Source organism: Hippopotamus amphibius, chromosome 2 (assembly GCF_030028045.1).
Source record: "Hippopotamus amphibius kiboko isolate mHipAmp2 chromosome 2, mHipAmp2.hap2, whole genome shotgun sequence".
Classification (NCBI taxonomy): domain Eukaryota; kingdom Metazoa; phylum Chordata; class Mammalia; order Artiodactyla; family Hippopotamidae; genus Hippopotamus; species Hippopotamus amphibius.
In genome coordinates, this window is record NC_080187.1 from 130,941,430 (window position 1) to 130,955,934 (window position 14,505).

Sequence of the window (14,505 nt, forward strand, 5' to 3'; positions counted from 1 at the left end):
GCGCTTTTGTGTCATTTTCCGACCTGCAGTGTGGTGAAATATTTGGGTCACTCAAACAGGCATATTCCCAGAAGAGGTCAAACAAGGTAGCATTTTGCCTTCGTGTTTCACCTTTCATGCTGTGAATAAATGTCCTTTGCGAGGTCTATCTGGCACCTTGTGTTTTGTATATTTATGCTTTTTGTGGTGATTTTGCTGCTTTGTGTGGCCTCCAAAGATAGTGCTGAAGTGCTATTTAGTGTTTTGAGGTTCAAGAAGGTTGCCACATGCCTTGCAGAAAAAATACTAGATGAGCTTCATTCAGGCGTGAGTTATAGGACTGCGGGCCCTGAGTTCAATGTTAATGGACCACCGATGTATGTTGAATAAGGTGTCTTTAAACAGAAACATGCGTAAAATAAGGCTGTGTGTCAGTTGAAAAAACGTGACCAGAGGCTCACAGGAACCAAATCCTGTATTTCCCATAGGACCAATGGTTCTATATTCCAGAATTCAGGGTTCACAGCGACTTTTTAGAATCTAAATACTGTAACAAGAATAGACTGTAGTGACTTTCCATTTGTCACATCCTGGGCTCTAAGATATTTGTTCCTAATATTTGTTCACAAATTCAAATCATACCTCCAACCACTTAGTGAGTTTCTAAGAGCACAAGGGCTTGTCCACGAGCCTGAGTATGAAACTCAATCTCAACCACTGTGATCACCAAGAGAACAGATGTCAATTGCCTTCTTGTGATTGGCAGCGTGGTGTGCCAGTGATAACCATGATGGCTTTGGTTTGTTAAGCAGCTGGTGGGAGAAAGTTGACCATCTCTCTCAGAGGCAGAGCCCGAGAAGGTCTGAGTAATGGGCCACGGGGCCAACAGCTGTAAACTGTTTACACAGACAATTTGCCGGATAAACCAGTTTATACAGTGGGGTGTTGTTTACTCCTTAAATCTAGACAGGATCGTATGGTCAGCTCTGAGTTAAAGAATTATGTGCTTGCACCACACAGTTTTCTACTGAAAAAGAAAATAATTAAACCTCCTCACCCAGTTTGCTCCCCAAGCTTGTGCTCCTACCAAGAAATGGAAAAGAATGGAGAAGAGAGAGTTTCCACACTGAATTGACTTGCCTGGAAAGGCGGGCTGGGAGGCTCTGGTGGATGTGATCTGCTTTGGGATGAATTAGGTGTACTTCTCCAGGCATCCGAAAAACATTTTATAGCCCTTCATTTCTACCTCCAGTATTTCAGACTTTCAAAAATGTATTTTGCTTCCCTCATCTATGCCAGGGTTGTAGTAGAGATGGAGCGAGCCGCCCTTAGGATACAAACACACACTCAGCTGTGTGTGGACTATAAACTTCTTTCGTTATCTGCTGCCTTGAGGGCTACCCACTCAGAATCAAAATCCAGAGGTTTTTGTTGTTGTTGTTATTTTTTTATTAGTCTTCCACCTCTGCTGCTGCTGTATGTCACCTTGCATAAATGAAATCTAACCAATAACTTTAACTTTCATAGCAAGTACATATTCATTGGTTTAAGCCAAAAAAAGAAAAAATAAAGATCTGTGATGACTTCACCATGTCCTAGAGATAGCGACTGTTAACATGGCTGTGTATGTCCCATATATCTTTTTATCTTTAGGATTAAAAACATTTGGACTTAAACATGTGAAACCTTTACCATATTCCCACCCACATCTCAGCATAAGCGCACATTAAGATTTACAAAAATCTTCTAAATCCTCCAAGCTTATCATTGTTGCTGGTTACCAAAGCTTTGGTGCAGGAGGTCCAGGGTTTGCCTAGGGGAGTGTGGTCGTTAGAAAAAGATAGCCCTGCATTTGTACCCACGTCTGGGCCTGATGAGCCACATAACTGGATGCTGAATCTTCATCTCCCCTAAAGTGGGGCCAGTAATACCTTCCACATAAGGGAGGACCAAGCACACAGAGCAGCGCTTGCCTGTGAAGAGAGCCTTAATGAATGCAAGTTGCCTTTCTGCTGTGCTTTTGTTCCAAGGCACTCTGCAAACATGTGGAATTGATGTTTTTTAAAATTTCAAAAATAAGTGCCACTCTGATTTATCTGGTGGAGAATTTTAAATCATGGAAGGCTGGAACCCTTGAAAGCACCACTCTAGGGTCTGAGAAATCCTTGCTGTCTGTGTGGGAAATTCCAATTACGTATGAAGGTCCCTCTGCTTCCACAGCTTCAGCACGGACGTTAGCAGAACTTGTGCTTTACAGACGTCATGTTTTTACTTAAAAAAAAAAAATCAATGCAGAGAAAACTAGTTTTTTCTCATTTCTTGACAAGTGCTGAGGTGGGATTAGGTGGGGTTTCCAGGCTGGTGCCTTTGCAGCCTGAGGTGATGGGGTGTCTCTGTGTCTCCATCACACTCTCCTCTCTAGACTGCTGTTTCTTTCCAGAAAACATGGAATAGTGGTGGGCTTTGTTTTCTGCTGCAGCTCCTGGCTTAATTACCATTTATTCCCTGCAGCTCTTACTTTTACAACAATCTGGGCTTCTCTCCAGACTTTGTTTTGCGAGTTCTAAGCATTTCCACCCCATCGCTCATAAACGCACAAGCTCCTGTGCTCCATTTTTGGGGCTGTTTTTGTTGATGTGTTTTGCCTTGCTCGGTTTTATGACCAGGCTGTTCACGACTGGAATAAAGCATTACGAGCACTAGACCTTAATCCACCTTTGTGTGAGAGCATTTCTGATAAATAAACAGATGTTTGTTTTCTAGTTAATAAAGAAAAAAATCACGTGCACCTTGGAAAAATTAAAATGCGATTATTGGAAGGCCCTCTGCATAGCTGTTCCCCTAGTGTTGTGTGTTACCCAATTAGAGTGGAAACTCAGGAGGCCTCTTCCGGGCGCTGAGTGCGGCTGAGGCCAGGGCACGTGTTTCTGCGGAATTTAAAGTCTGCTGGTTCAGCAGGCGCTTTTGGGACAGCGAGCTCAGCACAGCTGGCCTTGAATCCTCTCTTTCCCCCCTCACCAGACGGCGACTCCGGGGCGAGCACTTCGGATTGTTTCTGATTGATTCATTGACCCGGGAGGCTGGGGATGGCTGGGGGTGCATTGAAGTGTGTGCATGTGTGCGTGTGTGTGTGTGTGTGGCATGTGGATGCCATCAGTGCCATGTGGAAGCGTTCCACCTACTCACTGCTGGACTTTTTCAAGCAACCCATAAAGTGTTTTTAAACAGAACGGAATAATGACCTTGAGGGTACCAGAAAGGGCAGATTGTGTCCTTTGTGGTTGTCATTTTCTTCCTCCTCATAGTCTGCATTGCCAGGTTACGATGCCCATGTGCAAAAAACACATCTGGAGGCCAAATAACATTTCCTGTTTTTTTCTTTCTTTTCTTCCTTTTTCGTAAAAAAAAAAAAAAAAAAAAAATTCTTCAACCTTGGCCAAGAATGTTGTATGTTTCCAAATACAAGTCAACATGTGCAGCGATGCTCAGCTCAGTTTGCTGAGTATGAGTTGAGCCCCCGAGCCAGGGTGTGCAAGCTCATCTGCCCCTCGAAGGGGTGGCAGGGGTAGTGCCCTGTATATGCCTCAGGTCCGCCCCGGCTTGATTTTGATGTCAACAAACAGGATGTTGGTTTAGCTCTTTGGGAGCAGGAAGGGAAGTTCCTTTTTAATGAATTATTTCCCCTGTTCCTTCTCCTCTGCCGCCTCCCTCCGTCCCCAGCTCCTGTGCCTGCAGGGCTGCGTCAGCTCCTGAAACACCCCGTGCACACTAGCGAAAGGGAGCAGCGTGCCGCCTGGCAGTGGGCATGTCTGTGGGTGGAGAACGGGTGCCCGCACTCAGGTGGCCACAGCCCTTCCCAGGGTGCAGGGCTGGCGGGCAGAGTCCCTATCCGGCTGGTCACCAAGCAGCAGTGGCCAGTGCACACCCAGCTGCAGGGCCAGCACGGCCGCTGCCCGCCCCACACCCCTTGTGAGCTCACAGCGAGGGCAGCCCTGAGCCTGCTCGGGCATATGTCTACCCCCCCCCCAGCCCCGTGCCACCAGCCGCTCATTCATTCCACAGGGCATAGGGAGGGCTCAGACGCCGCCTGCACTCAGCTTCTATCCCAAGCCCTTCGGGGTGCATGGACTCCATCTTTTGTTGAGATATGTCCTGGGGGTGCTTGCATGGGATCGTGGCGATGTGCTTCCTGGGCGCAGAGCTGAGACGAGTGTGCAGAGCTGCCGTAGGCAGCGTCAGCCTGGAGATGTGCGGCCTGTGCACGGCTGATGCCCAGTGCTCCTCAGCTGTGCCCGGCCCTCCAGCCTCCCCATCCTGGTCACACACGCCTCTCTGCCAGAGTGACCTCTCGCCCTTGGAGCAGTGCCGTCGTCCACCAGAGGCGGGCAGCCCCCCATCCTCCATCCTCAGCCCGCTTGCTCACACCATGCTGCTGAGTCTGGTCCCCCGGCTGCGCTGGCTTGGTCTTCCCGTCTCAGGGAGGGTCCTTGGGCCCTGTCACGTGTGCGCGGAGTTGAGCGAGTTGGGCTGTGGGGCCCGTCCTCCCCGACGGCTTCCAGTCGCTCAGTCTTGCAGCGTCTTCCGCTCCTCCCAGGCCCTGGTCTCGTCCTCCTCGGGGCTCCTGAAAGAGTTTTCTGAACGTTCTGCACACCCCCCTTGGCCTGGGAGTCCCGGTCCCGCTCCGACCTCGCCCCCCGAGAGCAGTAACGCTCACAGGGCCGGGGCTGGGGTGAGGGTCGTCGGCGCCTGGGAGGGAGACCCTCCTTGAGGCTCGCACCCTGGGCGCCTCGCCTTGAGGCCTCACCTGGCCCCAGCCCTGGATGCTGAAGTTGGACAGGCCTGGCTTAGGATCCCGGCACCAGGTGCCAGTCCAGGTGACCTTGGGAAAGTTACCTTTCCCCTCCGAAGGCCGGTTTCCCTGTTGCCTCCATCCGGGGCGATGAGGGCTTTGTTAGACAATGTGTGTAAGCGGCTCCGCACATTGCCCGACGCACGTTATAAATGCTTGAGAGACGTTTGTGGTTGTTATCACCGTTCTTGTTATTAGGCGAGTACAGACGCGTCCCAGACCAGCCTGTCTCCATGTGGTCCCTGGAATGACAGCTCCCGTCCCGTGGCCATCCTCACCCCCGTTTGCCCCTCCTGATGGTGTGTGATGTTGACCGTGTGGATTTGCCCTGCGAGGTCAGGGCCTCGCACGTTCTGAAGAGGATGTGTTTTGTGTCTCTGCTGCAGGAATTGCTTACTTAGGAGGTGTGTGCAGTGCTAAGAGGAAATGTGTGCTCGCCGAAGACAATGGCCTCAATTTGGCCTTTACCATCGCTCATGAGCTGGGCCACAAGTAAGTATCAGACTCCGGATTGTTCTGCCTCTTTAAATGCTTTTCTGAACACATATTTTTTTGTTTTCCACTCAAATTCTGGAAGTTCTGAAACAGTGCTGCTGAATGCCTTTGCTTCCTCTAGAGTAAGGACCTAGGCCAGTAAGCCTGGGTCCCAACCCTTCAGGGAACCCAAGAGATCACTGAACAGACAGTCTCTGAGCGTGGACATGTTCATTTGATGTTGTGTCTGTTCTTAAAAAACACGCCATAGAGGGAAGAGGTTTCCTCAGAGTGTTGTGAGGTACATCCCCATTCCCGGCTCAGCAAGGTCTTGATTCACTCTAAACGTGTCATTCAAATAATGGGATTGAGCTGCATGCTGTTGAATTTCTGTTGTTGTTGTTTTTTTTTTCTTCTTAGCCAGTTTCAAACAAGTTCCAACTTTCTGAAGGTAGAACGTCAGTGTCTTAGTTTAAAGAATCATCAGCTACTGCCTTTGAGCATGGAAGTTCTTCCCTTGAGGAAGAAAGAACCACAGAACCTTAGAGCCCAAAGATGATGTGGAGAGACTGCGAGGCAGACTCCTGGTTTTTTTAGATGAGGAAACAGAGGGTCCAAGGGGTTGAATGGCTGGCCAAGGCTGAGATCACCTGCAGGGAGTCTCAGGGGGCAGAAAGCCAGCTGACTCTCAAACTGTGGCCCGAGGGTTTACTCTTTCTCCTGGAGTAGGTGTCTATTTTATATTTCTCTGAAGGAAACATTGCGATATGACTGCTTAAAAACTTTAAATAAATAAATTGAGGAGGCCAAAGCATGCAAAACAACGGGAAAATGGATATTGGGCTGAAGAGAACAAAATTAGATGGAAATCTAGTTCTTGGGGAAGAATATATATTGTAAAGGTTTCCTAGTGCCCTGGATTGTAAGGTGGCCTGGAACTCTAAACATGAACTCCAGCTTCTGAAGAGGAAAGGCAATGAACAAGGAGTACAAAAGCAATGTTTTCCCCTCGTGTTAGACAGACCTGTGGCTTGAGTTTTTTACCTTGTTTTGTTTGTCTGGTCCCATTTTAATTTAACCTGTAGGCAGGTTTGTTGTTGACTTTTCTGTGCCTGTTGGTTATCATGATGTGAGTCAGGTGAATGAAAATAATCTTATGTGTATTTCCTGGGACTAAGGAGAAAGTAACATGTTATTGGCCAAGAGAAGCAAGCTGAGCGGTTATCTTTAAGTACATCTTATTTCATCTTGACAGTACTTTTAAAATATTGGTGACAACACTTTGCCCACACTATTTTGCCTATACTACTAGAAAATAATTTTTTTAATTATTTGCAATCAAATTTGTATTCCTTTCTCAGATTTGTTAAGAGAAAAACCAGAAAACCCCCCACCCAATAGCGGTTGCTGAAAGAGAAGTGCAAATAAGTGTGGCTTTGGCAAACATCTTCTCACTATCAAATGCCCCAGCAGCCTCTAGTAATTCGGAGTCAACTCCCTAACAGTTGTGAGAAGGCAGAGCTGTCAGAACATTTCCCTGGGCGCAGGTTGTATAGACCTTTGTAGAGATACATTTATGTGAACTGCCACACCCCATGACAGCAGTCACCCCCGCGTGTGAACACACAGGGACTACCTTTTCTCCTTGGATATGAAGAACACAGAGCGCCGTTCCTCCCTGATCAGCGTGGTTGTGCTGGACCAAACACTGGCGTCCTAACACAGGAGGTCTGCAGATGAATAATTAGATTCAGTCATACCCCAGTAGCCTTTAGCTACAGTCTGTTTAGAATTTCTTGGAGGACTCGTTATAGCTTGCTACTGGACCCTAATTACCTGCAAAAACAAACACCTTATTGTTAATCAAAGCCAATAAATCCTGCTAGCCTTTGGTCCTGCCCCTAGTTGGGTGATAATGGTCTTCCCAGAGAAGTCTGTCGTCTCTGATTATTTGCAAGCGTTGGGAAGCAGATCCCCCAAGGATAAAGCCGCAGTCTCCCTCTCCACGGAACCCTCTGCTCACCCAGCTCAGGGCAGCCAGAGAACCTGTGCGGAGGCTGGGGAGGGTGGAGGCCAGCCTTCACTCTCAGGAAAGCTACTGGCCAGGCTGCTTCACAGATGCGAACCTGGAAGCTGGTCCTTATTTCGGAATAGGGAGGAGTAATTTTTTTTTTTCCATTTCATTTATTTATTTATTTATTATTTTTGGGGGGGTACACCAAGTTCAATCATCTGTTTTTAAACACATATCCCCGTATTCCCTCCCTCCCTCGACTCCCCCCCAGCCTCCCCGTCCCAGTCCTCTAAGGCATCATCCATCCTCGAGTTGAACTAGGGAGGAGTAATTTAACTCCACGTTTCTTACGTTTGTGTGACCTGTGATAGGATGGATGGTATGCTCAGTGGACCCGAGCCCCTGGTCCATGCTCTCCAACAAAATTTCTTGGTGAAAGTCTTAGAAAACGATGAAGAACACCCCCTGTGTACCCCTGCAAAATCCCAGAGAGCTTAGTCACCAGTCCCTAACCATTTAGTACTGAGAAGCGAAGCATCTCTTCTGAAGGATGGGTGTGTGTGCCTTTGCACGTGGGCATGCGTGAGTTGGCCCTTCTGTTCTACCCAGTATACCTCCTGTGAGGAACAGTATGAACACTTACCCCCAGATCCCAGTGTTAGGAGAGAAAGTCACTTTCCAGAGGAGCTACACATGCTCTGATACACATGCTATTTACCAGACGATGAGAGTTGCATAAGTTAACGTGATTTCATTTTTGCTCTGGCTTTCAGAAAACACAAAGCTAAGTGTAAGGCTCATTTTAAACATGTAACTCATTGTAGTGCTGGAATTTTTCTCCCTCTTTCTAGCATCTCTTTGTATGTATGGTTTTGTTTCAAATAATGTAGTTCAAAAATAATTTATTTGATGCTGTGAACTGGCTCCAATCCAATTTGCAATAAAATAAGTTCTAAATTATAAATTAAATGAAAAACTCTTCCCATGGTAACGTCAATAATACTGCTTGGGACATAAATTAACAATGAAGTAATGGTGTTTAAGTCAAATCAGATCTCATTTACTGAGCACCTACTATGTACCAGGTACTGTGTTAGATACTGTACATTCATTGTATTATTGAATCAGTCCTATGAGGCAGGTATTATTAGCTTTCACTTTATAGATTAGGAAACTAGTATAACTTTAAAAAAATTTTCTAAGTCTTACCTCAGATAATTTTGGATCACTTGTATGATAATATACCCATGCAACAGGGCTATTAAAATAAGGATCCAAATTATAAAATGTAGGTAATAAAGAAGAGAGCTTTATATATATCCAGAAAGCCAAGGCACTTTCTGTTTGCCAGCAGCCAAGGCAGTGAGGTACAGCTGGCTGAAGAAAGCCAACGTGTCAAGAGGGGTTTCGCTAGGAAACTCAAGTGCTCTAGGTGAGATTGGCAGCTTTCTGATGATCTACCCTGGTAAAGAAGCAGGGCAGAAAAGACTGCAGCCATAGCTTTGGACAGGAACCGAAGGAGTCACAATTCCTGATGGCAGTCGTGGGGGAGATGCTGGGAGAGGGCTGTCCCGTGCTCCTGCCTGGAGGATGAGCTGGGTCTGTGCAGCAGCTGTTTGGGGGTTCTTACGTGAGCGCCCATGACCTGAGTTGCCTTCTGGCCCATGAGAGACTGCCAGGGAAGCCAGCTACCCCTACCTTTTGGCTCACCTAGTGTGCGCTTTGGAAGGCACCCGTCGCCCTGTCGTGTTGTGGTCGCTTGAGAAACCCAGCTGAAAATGCGGCTGTTTGTGTGCCTCCCTTCATCCTGCAGTGACCGTGAGAAGGCGATGGTCCTGAACACAAGGAGATGCCCACGATGGACCTCTTTCACGTTAGAGGGCCGTCATTGCCGCTCTTGCTGGTTCTGACGGAATCAGTGACGTGGGGGGGGCAGCCCAGCCGGGCCGAGTCTGCCCAGGTGTTTTCCCTCAAGAAACCAGGATGCCTTGTGGTGGACCTCAGTGCCCAAGATGTTTATCACTATTTGAGTTTAGAGAGAAAGAAGGAGAACTCGAAGCGTTTGTTTCTCTCAGGCAAACTCAGCCCTGCCTGCTCATGGGAAGACCTGTCCTCAGAAGCTCAGGTCCACGCTGACTGCCCATGAGAAAAATAAAAACCAAAATCAAGTGACACCCTAATGATCAAGGAGAGCATTGGTAGGGACGTTCGTACAGCATGAAAGTGACTGTGCGTAATATGCCTGTTGGGTTTTTAGAGGATATTGTTTGCTCTGATTTGGAATTTTTATAGTGTGAGAAAGAAAGTAAATGGTTCTATGAAAATTGGTTAGAGTGCCTTTTGTTTGGGGGAACGTAGGTCTAATGCGGTGTGATAAGGCCCAGGGGAGACATTTGACTGACAAGAGCTCTCCCTAGTGCAGTTGCAGGCCAGGAGGGCTCAGAACCAAGTCTCAGCGGGTCGTTTGGGGCCTGGGGAAACCCAGAAACCATGACACACAGCGTGCTTCTTGATCAGGTAAGACAGCGCCTGGGAGGTGCCTGAACCCAGGGCTTCCAGGTGGGGTGGGGAGGGAGGGGCGGGACTCCCCTTACTGCATACTCGGCCACCCACTCAGAAAAACAAAGAGCGTTCCCATGCAGAGAATAAATCTCTGCTTCTGCGGGATTTAGGAGGCTCTGTTAGATGAGCCTGAGCCAGATTGGTGCCTGCCTGGAGAGTCCGTCCAAACCACGTGACCTCTGCAACTCACAGAGGTCAGGGGCAGGTGCTCCGGACAGGCCCAGAGCCACGCCCCATGTTCAGGCTCTCACTACCTGTGCTGGGGCTGGGCCTCTCCCCACCTGCCCTTCCTGGGGTTTTTCCTGACTTCCATATGCCCTCTCTTGGGTCTTTCCATCCTGGGATTTACCTCTCCTCTGGTCAGCTGGCTCCGCCAGTGGCCTCTGAAAAACGCTGTCTTCACGGAAGCTTGGGAGCCCAGCAGAGGCGGCATCTGGGCCGTGCTGCAGGAGAGGAGCCCCTGAGGCACTTGGAAGTGCCTATGGCCAAGCCTCGGCCTGATCAGTTAAACCACCCCCTCTGGGGGAGGGAGCGCCTGGGAAGCGCTCCAGGAGTTGCCAGGTGCAGCCAGGGAGGAGCTGCCGCTGGCGTGAGGTCTTAGACCTTTGATCCTTGCTTTCGGCCTCGTCCAGCGTCCTGCTTCCATCTCTCGTGCCTGACCCTGTCCCTCTGGGTCCCCCTCAGGGTCGAGCCGTGGTGCTGGACGGGCTTCTGCTCGCCTGGCTCCGGCTCGCTCCTCCCTAGGTCACCCTGAACTCCTGCTTTCCCCACCCCCACTCTCCTGGTGCTGCACCAGGCAGTCCTGCTTACCAGGTGGGCAGGTGAGGAGAGGCCCAGCCTTCCTGAAAGTTGCCACCACAGGCAGGCACCATCCGTCATCTCTCACCTGGCACCTCCTGGGAAACCTGGAAATGGAAGCGGAGGAGCAGAAGGAAGGGGACAGGCAGGGCCCACCGGAGTCCGAGGTTCCCGAGTCCATGGGTGCTTGCAAGTGGAGAGGGACGCAGGGCTGAGGTTTAGTGATACCGATGCCCTGGCAGTGAGGAGCTGTGTCTGGTGACACTTGCGCACCTGCAGACACGCAGTTCGTGGTCGATAGACCCGGTCGCAGCAGCGTGTGGTGCGCAGCGGGGTTCTCAGAGCCGCGCAAACGCCCCTCGCCCCCTGGAACCGAGCCCACCGTCGTGGAAGCGCTGTGCTGGCTGATGTCACTTGGAGGAGGGACTCTGTTCCCCTGCTCAGTCCTCCAAGGACAGAGGGCAGGTGGGAGGCCACCTCGTGCCCTGAAGCAGCAAGTGGGATCCGTGGCCCAGGCAGGTCACAGGCGAAGCTTGGTATCCTCCCATCTAGACCCAGGCACTCTAGCTGTTTCCAGCTAGAACGTGACGCTGTGCAAGTGGGTTGAGGGCAGCGGACGTGGGAAGGATGTCCTCTTGATGTACGCCTGGGGACACGCTCGCCTGGGGTGCGGCATGGAACACGGACCGAGTCCCATTCCCGGGGATCGTGGCTTGTGGGCAGAGGGTGGGTGGGTGTCTGGGGAGTGCAGGAAAGGGGAGGGGACAGCTGTTCTGTTCTGGGGGAAGTGTTCTCATAACTGGAGTCCACACAGTTCAAACTGAAAGGGATTGTCTCCATCCCAGAACAGGAAGTGCGGAAAGCCATTATCCAGATGTGTGAAGAGGGGAAGTGTTTGTCCATGACGGAGCTGCTGGGTGTGGTGCAGGGGGACGTGGTGCGCACGTGGGCGGGATGTGAGCAGGCAGGTAGCCCCTGAGGACGGCTGGGCAGCCTGCCCGTCCTCTGCCTGGGCGCGCACCCCGGCAGGCACAGCACGGACATGAGACGGGCCAGCCTTATAAGGAAGGTGCGGCGGAGAGAGGATTTCTGCAAATGTCATAACTGTTTAGAAATCCCAGGAGGAGGGCACGTGTGCTTTTGTTGTAGTTGGAACTAGGGAATTGTGTTCACATATGGGTCAGCTTTCTTGCAGAACAGAAAGGGTGGCCCCTTCCCCCCAGGAGGTCTACAGGAAGTGCTGGTTCTAGGGCAGGCAAGCGCCACACTGGGTTTTCAGACGGACTCCTCCCTGGCTCCCTGGGTTCCTACCCTCCATCCCTACTCAGCTCCTACAGCCTCCTGCAGCCTCCCCTCCCTGATGGAAGCCTAATTGGCGGTGCCAGTGGTGTCCAGGGCTCTTGGGTTTCACGTGGAGGTGCTTGGAGTGATTCCTGAGTGCCATTTCCTTGGCCTTTGGCCCCTGGATCAAAGTTGGTGTGTGAGCATCCCTGACTTGGCTGTCTTTTCCAAATTCCAGAGTTGTATCAAACTCCCAGGCCTCGTTTACTTTCCTTATTATTTTAAAAAAATGTGCCGCTGAAAATTGTAAGACCTTTGACATTAATGTACAAGCCACTCTCGTCCTCGCTTCTTGGATGAGCTAGAATGACTTGTGATTTCTGGAGGATTTCGGGTGGCCACAGCAGGGACTGCAGCTGGCACGGCGCCTCTCAGCCCTGCTCCGTGTTGCCCTGAGTCCTTCCTAACAGCTCTGCCTTTCCTTTTTCTCCTCTTTTCTCCACCCCACCCCCAGCCCCAGACACATAAAAGCGGATTTCCTTCTGGCCCCTCCCAGATGGAAGATTTTGAATGGGAGGTGCAGTGCCCAGAACAGCACGGAGCTTTGCCACCAGTGGCCTTGTTTAAACGGCTTCCCAGCCTTAGGGAGCGGCTTCTCATTGCCTGGCATTAAGAAGAGTTGCAGGGAAATGCTCCTGACTTCCTTCGGAGTCTTACCCTTGACTCGGATTGAATGTAAGCAGAGAACACTTCCTCCATTTGACTGGAAAGCCCAGAGCCCTTCTTCTTAAGAGGACCTTGACCTCTTAAGACTTGACAGCCTTCCCAAATCTGGGAGGGAAGACAGGCCTGGGAGGGAAGACAGACAAAGGGAAAACCATTAAAAGCTCTTCAGCATTCAGACAGATGTGTTCCCACCTGTGTTCTGAGCGGCCAGTCGAAGCAGCTATTGGCTGGATGTTATCGCCGTGATGGGAAATTCAGCTGGATCTGGGGCGTCTGCTGCTCCCAGAGTTTCGTTACTGTGATAGGGAAGGTTACACAAGCTGTGTGGGTGTGCGTCTCTGCCCCAGGAATTCTTTGCATTTAATTATTGGCGGATTTCCTTACCTGAAATGATGTCGTCCGAGATGGTGTTCGAGGAGATGACGGGGCAGGGGTCGGGTGGGGGTGTGAATTGAGTTTGGCTGAAGAACCAAGTTTTGAAATCCCGTCAGAACTTCCTTACATTACAGACTATTCCAGGAATTAGTCAAGATCCAATTTTCTCGTTAGATTACCAGAGCTTCTGGCAGCTCCCCCAAGTGGCCTTTCTCACGGTTCTCAGAGCTGGAAGGGATGTCCAGAGTCATCTCAGCCTCGTTTTGCAGACGGCCTCCCTTTCCAGGGCTCTGAGTGACCAAGTGGAGACTCGGCCCAGAGCCTCAGGCCGTGGTACGGTGCCTTTTGTACAACTGAACCGATCTCGTGCTGAGGCCAAGCACTCCCCACGTGGCTCTTTGGGTAACTGGATGTACCCACATTTACTGGGAAAGACAGCCTTTGCTTACATGCCTGGGGTTTTGTAAGACTGTGGGAGGTGGCAGAGGTGTGACAGGATGCATATTTCCCCACAGATGGAGTGTGCTGTAATGGACGGAATGTTCGTGTCCCCCAGAATTCATTTGTTGACATCTAACCCTCATTGTGATGGTCCGGGGAGGGGGGGCCTTTGAGCAGTAATTCGCTCGAGAGGGTGGAGCCCTCGTGAATGGGATTAGTGCCCTTATAAGAAGAGGCCAGAGAGCCAGCTAGCTCGCTCTTTCTGCCGTGTGAGGGAACAATAAGAAAGCAGCCTCTGCAAGCCAGGAAAGGGCCCTCATCAGAACCCCACTGGGCCGGCACCCAACTCTTGGACTTCCAGCCTCTACAACCGTGAGAAATAAATTTCTATTGTTGGTAAGCCACCCAGTTTACAGTGTTTTGTTGTGGTTCATGCATGCCCGCATTCTCTGGATGTATTTGGTTTCATGCCTGAAATCCTTGTTCATTCACTGCCCACCGCCGATGGAAAATTCCAAAGACCCGAGGGCAGCTGCACGTTCTCTGAGCCTCTGGGAACTTTGCCACCAGCCCAGACAGCAGCACATTCTGGGAAAGTGCCCTCCTCTCCTTGTCCACTTTTAGGCGCGGAGGGCACGCTCTCACCTTGCCTGGAGGTGGTGGTTTTGCCAGAGGATGGCGGTGGCAGACAGGACCAGCAGAGGGGCTTGAGGGCTCCTGAGAGCCATGAACCCATGCACTTTGTTCCTGATGTCAGAACAGAGCACAGTAGCTGCCAGGGAACTGTGTGAGGATCTGGGAATGGCCCCTCTTGGAGAAAACATAAACAAGTAGATGGATATAGAATGTGGGAGGTTGTCATTTTCCCCGAGAGTTGCTGAAAGCATGACAAAGGCATCTTCTCGTTAACCACAGCCTCACTTCTGTGGTGTTGAGATGGGGCAGGTGTGACATGAGCCTGGTGATCCACTAACACTGTCATCAGGAGCAAAGAGGATGGGAAGAA

The 14,505-nt window shown here is 50.4% G+C and overlaps 1 protein-coding gene across 6 annotated transcripts in view; it reads left to right on the forward strand.

The window, feature by feature from the left end:
- The window catches only part of ADAMTS17 (ADAM metallopeptidase with thrombospondin type 1 motif 17), a 352,116-nt gene that overhangs the window by 146,288 nt on the left and 191,323 nt on the right, over window positions 1-14,505 (forward strand). For all 6 annotated transcript variants that reach the window (XM_057724212.1, XM_057724214.1, XM_057724213.1 and 3 more), the window contains exon 8: window positions 5,215-5,320. In XM_057724212.1, coding sequence (XP_057580195.1) covers window positions 5,215-5,320 — 106 coding nt within the window. The remainder of the gene's footprint in view (window positions 1-5,214; window positions 5,321-14,505) is intronic.